Raw genomic sequence first — 10,578 nt, 5'->3', positions numbered from 1 at the left:
TGCAAAGCGCACTCGCTTGGGTTCTCGAGTAGTGTGAAATTTAGAACCTTGTGATATAGTTATTCATTAAATGAATGTACTTGTACATTTGTACTTTATTCGTTGAAACGTCTTAAGTACAATTTATTTGGCGATCTTAATGCATTTGTTTGTTAAAATGAACTGAACGAAGGTTGGTAAGCGAGTGTTTATTGTTATTCTATCGCTTTATTTTGACCTTCATAAGACGAAGATTTGTGTGTGAATACCACTCCAGAATAAACATACCTCCTCTAAGATGGTAGTATGTTTTAGCAGGAATACATACAGCTACTAGGAATCATTGTGTATCCATATATATCCCATGTTAATTTCTATGAAATTCGGGTTTTGAGGGTATACCGGGCTTGAGAACTTACTATCCCCCGTCACGCCAAGGTCATAATTCTGATGGCGTCTATTATAACTGTTGTTTCATTGGTTGGTAGCAACGCCAGTTCCTAGGCGCACGTGCAAGCTAGGTGCAACAGGCTGCGAGATAGATTATTAATTTGCTATGGGTAAAATTCGCCATACATTATGGTTAGTCTAGTTAGATCTTGAAACAAAATCCGCACCTAGATACGTTGAGAAATGAAAATGGATGTAGCACAATGATTCCAATTGACTGTATGTATTCCTGGGTTTAGAAATCGGGTGCTTTCAATATGGCAACCCTGTGTTAAAATATGTCAATTGGAATTGCGCTTTTGGGTCACCGTCATATTTACAGGTACATGGATAATATATAAGTGGTATCAACTTAGCACGGCTAAAAACATTTTCTCCAGGCCAAAAAATATAGTTTTTTAAATTTAAATTTAATTTTTAATTTGAATTAAATTTTCGCAACGAAGAAGCTCAGTCTTGTCAAAAAACCCGATGAGGTGAACTAGAAAAATATGACCAATGTCAACGTCTTTAGTCTTTTGTTCATCGTCGTAACACTGTTGGTCTTTCACGACCAAGAAACCAGTTGTACGTCGGAATTCCCAGATATTGGAACTCAAGTCAAGTCCAAAGAAAAGGCCAAACCAGAAAAGTCCAATGGTGGCGCTTTGAACAGCTTATATTATACCCTCGATACTGGTCAGGTAAGACCAACAAACGTCCCATCCAACTTGACCACTTTATTTCCAACAAAAGACAAAAATATAACTCGCAATGATGAGTTGATGACACGTTATCATTTGGGTTTGTAGCCTACATTTGAAACCGTTGCAATATGCTTTGGTTGTACAAAAGCAATGGATACGGTATTATGGATGCTTAAAAGTGGAACTTCAGTGGATTCCCTCGCCGAAATGGCGATCCCGATCTGTGCTCTTCTGCAGCTATTTGACGAACCTGTTTGTCGCGGTCTAGTTAACGTTTTCAAGGTAAAAAAGATAAGTATTATCACAAGTTCATAAGATATGTTTGATTAAAACAATGACATTGTCAGACCATATAATTCTCCCTATAAACCAGTAACGTTTTTGTGCTAGGAAACTGTCGGACACATTACCCAAAGAACACCCTTGAATGGTAAAGAAATTTGCGGTATTTTATTGGGTGCATCATGCGTCAATCCGGACGGTCCCTTTTTCAATTGGACCATTGAATTACCAGTAGCTCCAAATACCGCGGTCAAACGCGTACCCGAACCAAAGGTGACTTAACTTAAATTCTAAATCACGTACTCTGATGTGATTTTTCATACCATTATAAGCAGTACGAACGTCCTGTTATCCGAATTCTCCATTTGACGGACATTCACTACGACCCTATGTACACCGTTGGCGCTGACACCAGTTGTGGTAAACCGTTATGTTGTGAACCTTCTGACTTTCCCGCGTCAAAGCCCGACCACGAAAGTGGTAAATGGGGATCGTACGAAAGTTGCGATATGCCAATGGTAACTTTGGACAGTATGGTTGACCATATCGTTTCGACGCACAAGGTAATTGTTGGCAGAAGTATAAGTAATTGTAACAACATCCCCTAACATTTGTGGCAAGGCAAGGTTACATGAGTTGAGTTTGTCATAATAAACTAATTACAACAACAACACAACAGATTGATATGGTGTATTGGACTGGTGACAACACCCAACACGATTACTACAGAGCTAATCGCGAAAAACATGTGAAATCAATTAGAACACTTGGCCGGTTGTTGAAGACAAAGTTTGGTAGTGTCCCCGTTTACCCCTGTGTAGGTAATCACGACTCTTTGCCAATGTACAGGTGAGTAATTAAATGACAAAGACGCAACAATAATCAGCTACCAAGCCACAACTAACCTAATTCGACCTTGCTACTAAGCTTTCCTCCTGTAGAGGTCAAAGGTAATCTAAGTATATCGTGGATATACGATGTCCTCGATGAAGTCTGGAGTGCTTGGCTACCCCAAGACACGACTACCACTATTAAAAAGTAAGGCTGCAACATAAATCTCATAATAAACGTAATAAGAGGTTGGACACTGTCCCAATAGGGGTGGTTACTATTCAGTTCAAATATCGAAATGGTTCAAAATAATCTCGATAAATTCAAATTTTTGCGCTCACTTGAACTTGTAAGTTTTTATTTAAGATACTTTGTGTTAATCTGTCGTTGCGGCAGTTGCATTTATTTGCATTTGCAGTTGGCTTTTATTGAATTGCACTGATCCCGCTGATCAATTAGCCTGGTTAGTTGATGAATTACGGCAATCCGAATTAGTTGGACAAAAGGGGAGTTTCTAGAGGTCGATTTCATGGTCAGTTGAACTTTGAAGTGACCGTATACTTTTTTTTCTTCTTTTCTAAAACATATGCAGGTTCATATCTTGTCCCATTTTCCACCTGGGAAATTCGATTGCATAAAGGCTTGGAGCGATAACTATTACAGAATTATAAACAGGTATGACACTACCTGTACTTCGTAATGACAAGCTCTCAGTAACCAGTGACAAACTTATGAAACATATCTTATCAACTAAATTATTTTATTAATTAACGTTTTCAAAGATTCAAGAATACGGTTACGGGACAATTTTTCGGACATACACATGTCGATGAATTTGAAATTTTCTTCGAAGAAAACTTAACGCCAAGGCCTAGAGCCACTAATATGGCTTACATTGCACCGAGTGTAACAACTTATGTAGATGTTAATCCCAGCTATAGAATCTACACTGTCGATGGAAATTACCCTGGATGTTCTTGGGTACGTCATTGATTTGCAAACTGTGTGGTTTTGTTTTGTATCATGGTCAAAGTTTGTGATTAAGAGGTCATAAGGTCAAGGTGCCTAGATACTATACGAACACAATGATTCCTATGTATTCTTGGTGACAACAGGGATAGATTTAATTTTAGAAGTAGGAATGGAGAACGGTTAGTATTTACTTCAGTTTTTCCGACTCATAGCCCACCCAGTATAGAGCCCCCTCCCTCCAAAACGTAATGTAACGAAAAGTTTAAATTATCTTATTGGCTGACTCACTTAAACTACGTTTTGATGACGTTGCTGACGGGGACGGCGAAAAATATTGACGTAATTCCATTTTACCTCTGTCGCTATGACCCTCCGCCTCTTCTTTCATGCCTCCCCCGTCCCGTGGAAAGGGGGTCCGTCCGGGACTTTGACGCGCGCCCAGATATTAATTACTCTGTTCTCCATTCCTACTTCTAAAATTAAATCTATCCCTGATGACAACAACTGAATATCGTTGAACTTATTTACTTCTAGGAAGTGTTGGATCACGAAACGTATTTTCTGAACTTATCCAAAGCTAATTTAAACCCAAATAATAATGCCCAATGGGAATTATCGTATTCAGCCAAAGATTATTACGGACTTAAAAATCTTAAACCCGATGAATGGAGTAGGCTAGTTCAACGTTTCGAAGTTGACGACAGTTTGTTTCAGAAATTTTACAGGGTGTTCAAAACTCGCAGCGATTATAATTTTGTCCCTTGCACTGGAGAATGCAAGGAATATGTAATTTGCGCAATGTTGTCAGCCAGATCAAATGATCCTGAATTGTGCAGAAGGTTAAAGAAAAACTTGAGTTTAAACTAAATATTTTTAAATCTAGGCCTAGTTTTTAAATTAATCTTTTCTTTTGTACAAATGTTAAAATAAAAATGACTTTTTATTTATTTTTGAAAAAACAAGAAAAAATATACACAAATGAGTTCGTTTCTTTCTTATTTATGATATGATAAAGCAGGAATGCATACAGCTACTAGGAATTATTGTGCAGACATATATCCCATGTTAATTTCTATGAATTTGGGTTTTGTGGGTATTCCGGGCTTGAGAGCTTACTACGCGTCACGCCACTCTCATAATTCTGACGTCTGTTCTAACATGGGTAAAATTCATCATACGTAGCAATTAATCTATAGCCCCTCCCACAACGCTCGCCTAGATACATTGAGTGAAAATATCTCCACCATAATTCCTATTATCTGTGATGCATTAATTTACATTCTTTAATTACGTCTAGTAATTACTCGCAAGGTCTTTTAACTTTAGAAATGTATTATCGTATCAAAGGATTTCACAATAAGTATACTTTTGTTATGTTGACTCAACGCGCTACTGGTTATCATATCGAGCATTTTGGCATTGGTGACGCATGTGTTGCAAAACATGTCCAAAAGATCCCATTTTTGATTAAGAATCATTTTATGAACGAAGCCGCAAATTAATTCGTCATACTTGCTATTACTAAGCCTAACTCCGATCTCTTCCCGTTGCGCGTGGAAGTCGTTCAATAGCACCATTGTTAAACCAACATCCGGTATATTTTGGGCGCCGATAAGCAAGGACACAAAATGTTTTCTCAACATATGTTCAAGACGGTACTCGACAGGGGCCGTGGTCCAACAGTGTTTCAAGAATTCAACGTATGTCTTGTTCTTGGGGTATTTTCTAGCGTAGGAAAGGGCCTCCAGTAACAAACTGTAGAAATTTTTTTTGCCCATATGCTCCCACATGTTACTAGCTGCCTCCATTAAGTAATAGCAATGTGGCCAATCCATGAGACCACGTAGAACGTGGTAGATGTTTGCTTCAAAATAACGTACCCTTTCTTCTTCAGTTAGTTTAGTGTTTAAAAAAGGGAAGAGAACCTTTGGGTTAGTATCTTCCAATATGAAGGATCCTTTCGTCAACATGTTCATTTGTTCGCCGCGTAATTCCGCCGGAAGTTTGTCCCAGAAGTACTCAATGGCAGCGTATTTCCCGGTTTCGACGGCGCTTTGGAAAAAACGCACTAGAACACTCGATAATGGTTCGTAGAAGTGGCCGTTCCAATGTTGACTCGACGCATAATCTTCATTGTTCATGATTTTCGACCAGTAAAACGTTAAGCCTTGCGTTGTTAAACTTAAATTATCCTCAAAGTCCAGAAAGGCGTGGCTGGTACTTGTTGGGTGAATATAACGCGAGAGATTCCCAACTTCGTCGCCTAAGCAGTAATGCACGGCAAGTTTCAAACGCTTACCGACGTGAAGTCGACCATCCTTCACCATCATTCTTGCCATTTTAACGTGGTTAACTGTACCATGCGGCGTCCATTCTATGTTGCACAAGTAATACTCCAAGTACATGAGGTGGATGTTGGAATACAGTGTCTTGTAGACGCGAGACGATCGTAACCATTCCAGAATTTCTCGGCCAATATGTAGAGCGATATCCTTAACATCTCCTTTCAAAAACTTGGGTAATGGTAATCTGTCCACGTTGAACGCGACTTTCGCCTCCATTCTGGTCCAATTTACATGATTTGCGAAGAATGGGTCTCTGATGTCACATTTCGTAATGTACGTGACGATTTCCCGCGACTTGTGAAGGTATTTGCCAATGTTAATTTGGCTTAATTGTTGTAGAGATGGTATTTCATGACCCGCACCGAAATACATGTTTTTGCGGTTACTTTGAACACGCCACACGCGTTCGAGTCCAATTCGGAATTGTGAACTTGAAAACATGAACGCCAGAAATGAAGACGAAGAATTTCGCTCTAAGTTTGTTTTTACGATATAGTTGGAGTCACGTGGTTAAAGGGAAGGTCATTGAGGATTTTCCATAAAGATGTTTATCTTATAATGGTGCAAATCTTATCATAAGTGGATGATACCTCGTTATAAGTTTGTAAATAGTATTGTAATCAGTAACGTTTTTAAGTTTCAGATATGTGCATATCCCATGTTAATTTCTAGGCGGGTTTGAGAACTTACTACACGTCCCGCACCCCATAACTCTTATGGCGTCTTTCCAACTGTTGTTTCATTGGTTGGTAGCACAACGCGAGTTCTTAGGCACGCGCAATGCGCAAGGTGCAACAGGCAGCGAGATAGATTATGAATTTGCCAGGTAAAATTCGTCATACATCATGATTAGTCTTGCTCTTCAAAACAAAATTCGCCTAGATACGTTAAGTGAAAATGGCTACGCAATGATTCCTAGTAGCTGTATGTATTCCTGGTGGAGGAAAATTAATTGGACTTGTTAAGAGCTAATTATCAACTTATGATTTATGGTTAGAATTCTTTTACGCCATTAGGGTCATATTCCCTTTAAAATAAATGTCAAAGATCATGTTTGGTTTGTCAATAAAGAAATAATGTATTTCGATGTCCCTTTGTGTATTTTAGACAAGGGTTTTCAAGATGAAAAGCATTTCATTTGTTTTATGATTAAATATGATATCTAGCGAATTCTTTGAAATTTAAAGACTCGATTATGTCTTGGGAAATTCGGTTGTAATTGCTATCAGCTATCAGCTATTGTTTGACGTCGTTTTAATAAACAAATATTTGTCAATATTTACTGAAGGAATATTGAAATATCCACCAATGTGTCAAGAAAATAAGTGTGTACTTAAATAAACTTTAAATTGGCCACTTAAAATTATTAAGCTTGGAAAATTTTTAATTATTTAAGTGGCCACAATTAGGGCCAGTAGAGGTCCCCCCAAGCTATGTTCTAAAGTGGACAATTGTCCTGAGTCACCACCTTATCTTTCAGCCTCGTCTATTGATAGGACCAGGGATAGATTTAATTTTAGAAGTAGGAATGGAGAACAGAGTAATCTGGGCGCGCGTCAAAGTCCCGGACCCCCTTCCACGGAACGAAGGGGGGTATGAAAGAAGAGGCGGGTCATAGCGACAGAGGTAGTAAGGAATTACGTAATTTTCGCCGTCCCCGTCAGCAACGTCATCAAAACTTAGTTTAAGCCAGCCAATAAAATAATGTAAACTATTCGTTACGTGTTGGAGGGAGGGGCTCTATACTGGGTGGTCTATGAGTCGGAATAACTGAAGTAAATACCAACCGTTCTCCATTCCTAATTCTAAAATTAAATCTATCCCTGACGTAACCTAACCCTAACGAACGCTTACCAATACAAACGTTAAGGCAACGCATGGATAAACCTTTCAATATAAACAGAAGCTGATTTAAGACTCTGATTAGAAAATATTTGGGTCAAAGTTCAAGCCTCATTAATCAAATATCGTTTAAATTTATATCTAACTTTCAGATTTCTCCTTATCTTTTAGTAAACCCGTATAATTAGGCTTAACGATTAGAAAATGGGTGCGCTTTTTCTTTTTTTTTTTTTTTGCAATCCTCAGCACGTGAAAATGAGTAGTAGAAACATATTTTCCCAAATTGAGCGTTTTTTAAACGAGGATCCCCTCTAAAACTTATACATTTTGTTTTTCCAAGTGTTGAAAAGTCGTGGTTATGCATAAATTAACCGTAATTAACCCCAAATGCTCGCAAAAATAGAGGCCAGAATCCGGTTTCTTATATAGAATAGATAATATAGTTTATTTTAGCAAAGGCAAATGAAAAACAACAGAAAGTAAGGTTCAGGAGAGAGGGCGTAGGCGACAATCACGTGATCCACAATTGTTGCCTCTGAACCAAGGACAAATTTATTTACTGCCCCTTTGTTATGTTCTAGGGTAAAACCTTGGATAATTTTCGAAAGAGGGCTAGTGTCATCTGCTAAGACTGAACAACATTATAGACGATAAATTGGGCTTCAATGATACCAGTTCCCTACCAAAGTGCGTCATGGTCCGTGTTGTTTGAAGCCATTTCTTAATTTACATCTTTGTTGACCACATAATGTGTTGGTCCTATCAATGTTAATTTTCTTCTTAAGAAAAGCAAAGGTCACAGGTCAACACACCTGCAGACTCTATTTAAAACCCCGACCTCTGAAAATGTGTCTATTACATATTTCAAAACCAGGTTGGACCCACGAAATCTCTCTAAGAACCATAGATATTCTAATCTGAGGCATTCCCAGATCAACGCCTCATGCATAAGCCTTGCAACCAGACAGAACCAACACAACAGCCTTGCTTAGTCAAAAGTGTTTCAAGTTAAACAAAATTCACAGTAACGTTTCAGACCTTGAGAGTCAAAAAATGTTAATGGAGCAAAAATCTAGACAGAATTGTTTTTGATTTACAGAAAGTACCTTGTGCTTTAGTAGTTGAATAACGCCTTGTTATTGGTTGAAAAAATGTAGAATAGGGGCGGAGTTAAAGAAACGTAAGAGAGATACGAGTTAAGTCGCTTTTTGGAAACGTTAACATTCTCTCTCAAACAATCTATGACATAAAACCTAAACTCAACTTCAGTCGGTAGGAAAGTAAACAGTGTGAAATTTTCATCACATTCATTAATTTATCTTCGAGAAAACGTGAGTTATTTAATCATAATATGTGTTCTTTTAATTAATTACCAGTTAATTATTTTAATTAACAAAATATGTATATTTTGATTGATCAAATTGGCTTATAAATAATATTTTAAAAGGCGTTTTTAAATTGTGGAAAATTTAAAAGGTGCCATTTTAGAAAAGTATTTTAAAGTTACGGGTTTTATTAAATGCTTCATTGCTCATGCAATAATTTCTTTTTAATTCCTTAAATTTGTTCTACAAGTTTGGGTTCGATTTTGTATTTAAAGGGTGTCTCAAAAATGGTAGTGGGACCGAATTCGGTACATGAGTGGGATGCGTGGTTGGTTGGTTCTATGGGAAATAAACTGAATTTTGAGAATCGAAAATGTTAAATGTAACTTCTATGACCAGCCCTTAGATTTTGATTGAGCCCCCCACAAGGGATGCATGCACCCCCTAACCCACAAGTTATCATGAATTAACATTGGTGAAGTGTTTATGATTGGATGACCCCTTAATTAAATTAGAAACCATTAATTGTCGGTTCAGTTTCTTACTTATTAAAATTTAAGGGGGTCATCCAATCATAAACACTTCTCCAATGTTCGTGATAACTTTTGGGTAAGGGGGTGCATGCATCCCTTGTGGTGGCTCAATCAAAATCTAAGGGCTGGTCATAGAAGTTACATTTAACATTTTCGACTCTCAAAATTCAGTTGATTTCCCATAGAAACCATCCACGCATCCCACTCATGTACAATACTTCAGTCCTATAATTGCCCTCTCTTCTTGGCAACACCCTGTATATTCCCCAATAGTTTTAGTAACAGAACTATAATATTGATTACTGCCATACAATCCGCTCAAAGACTATAATTAGTTTTGAGGGTCAATAGGTTAATATCGTTTCGTATAGGACCATATAGTGTCCCAGCCCCAAATGGCAAATGAAAACAGTAATGTTTTATACTGTAATTTTGTTAATTACCGTCTAACATTAATATTAAAACCAATTAAAAATTAAATACTGGTCATGCTCCATAGATGTAAGAAATTGTTACACAATATTGTAGGTAAACTTTGCAAAAACCCGGAAATACGCATGGTTGTTTCAAACTAAAGCACACGTGACATTTATGTGTTTATTAGTGTTAAAGGATACATTGCAGGAAATATTAGATGTATTTATGATTCTACATAATCTTAAAAAAAAAGGTTTAAATTCAGTTTTTATCTCGGAAAAATGTCCACTGTATCGTTTTATCATAAGTTTATAAGTGATATGTTCCTTCCATAAGTATGAATGGCAAAAGCTATACAAGTTCGTAATGCTACTGAGAGACTTACAGTACTCGAGATAACTAGTTCGAGAAGGAGAACGACGGAAGCGAATCAATTGAAGTCCTACCTACACTCGGTGGTGGTTAATTAATTTTGCAGCTAGGACCAAGTTCCATCTAGGTCCTATTTAGTCTGAACTTACTAAGTTATCCAAATTTGACAGCAGCGCCCCACTCACCAGGCGTCTCTTGCTTTACCCTTAATCTATGACCTACTTCAATCACTTCAAAATTACAGCCTCCAGTTTCTAAGTTACCAGAATTTATAAACTTTTGGAACGGAACATATCTTATGAACTTATGGTTTTATTTGGTCTTATTTTAGCTTTTACGACATCGAAGGCTGAAGTCGTTTCTTATTTTCGTCAGATAAAAGGCCATATTCATTTATTATTCAATAAGCAATATTGCCAACTCATCATTTAGGTCAAAAATTTAGAGCGTCTTTCGAGGTTTTATCTGTACGTAGGCGCATGTAAAATATTTTAGATAACTCACTTAAGTACCCCTTTTGTTTGTAGTTCATCCCAACCGGAAA

General features: G+C 37.4%; 3 protein-coding genes across 3 annotated transcripts in view; 2 read left to right on the top strand and 1 right to left on the bottom strand.

Moving 5' to 3' along the window:
• Nucleotides 1-10,578, bottom strand: part of LOC149618342 (structure-specific endonuclease subunit EME1-like) — a 78,303-nt gene that overhangs the window by 29,949 nt on the left and 37,776 nt on the right. The gene's annotated exons all lie outside the window — the stretch shown is intronic.
• On the top strand, nucleotides 18-1,578 carry LOC149618349 (uncharacterized). Its single transcript, XM_089854036.1, has 3 exons — nucleotides 18-751; nucleotides 876-1,112; nucleotides 1,221-1,578. Exons 2-3 carry the CDS (start codon nucleotides 921-923, stop codon nucleotides 1,428-1,430), a joined length of 402 nt encoding a protein of 133 aa, XP_089710162.1. The 5' UTR covers nucleotides 18-751; nucleotides 876-920; the 3' UTR covers nucleotides 1,431-1,578.
• On the top strand, nucleotides 1,450-4,110 carry LOC149618348 (sphingomyelin phosphodiesterase-like). Its single transcript, XM_089855729.1, has 10 exons — nucleotides 1,450-1,464; nucleotides 1,506-1,670; nucleotides 1,733-1,960; nucleotides 2,077-2,246; nucleotides 2,325-2,435; nucleotides 2,497-2,577; nucleotides 2,647-2,722; nucleotides 2,821-2,903; nucleotides 3,011-3,209; nucleotides 3,735-4,110. Exons 1-10 carry the CDS (start codon nucleotides 1,450-1,452, stop codon nucleotides 4,065-4,067), a joined length of 1,461 nt encoding a protein of 486 aa, XP_089711855.1. The 3' UTR covers nucleotides 4,068-4,110.

Source organism: Phalangium opilio, unplaced genomic scaffold, assembly GCF_054372755.1.
Source record: "Phalangium opilio isolate 3A_F unplaced genomic scaffold, DU_Popi_V2 ptg000209l_1, whole genome shotgun sequence".
NCBI classification, from domain to species: domain Eukaryota; kingdom Metazoa; phylum Arthropoda; class Arachnida; order Opiliones; family Phalangiidae; genus Phalangium; species Phalangium opilio.
The sequence above is the reverse complement of the archived record's forward strand: the minus strand, read 5'-3'. Positions and strand labels throughout refer to the sequence as shown.

Coding starts and splice junctions, on each gene's coding strand:
- LOC149618349 (XM_089854036.1), top strand. CDS start 921: ATGACCAATGTCAACGTCTTTAGTCTTTTGTTCATCGTCGTAACACTG. Junction 1,113..1,220: donor ATACCCTCGATACTGGTCAG/GTAAGACCAACA, acceptor TTGGGTTTGTAG/CCTACATTTGAAACCGTTGC.
- LOC149618348 (XM_089855729.1), top strand. Junction 2,247..2,324: donor GACTCTTTGCCAATGTACAG/GTGAGTAATTAA, acceptor CTTGCTACTAAG/CTTTCCTCCTGTAGAGGTCA. Junction 2,578..2,646: donor TTTTGCGCTCACTTGAACTT/GTAAGTTTTTAT, acceptor TTGCATTTGCAG/TTGGCTTTTATTGAATTGCA.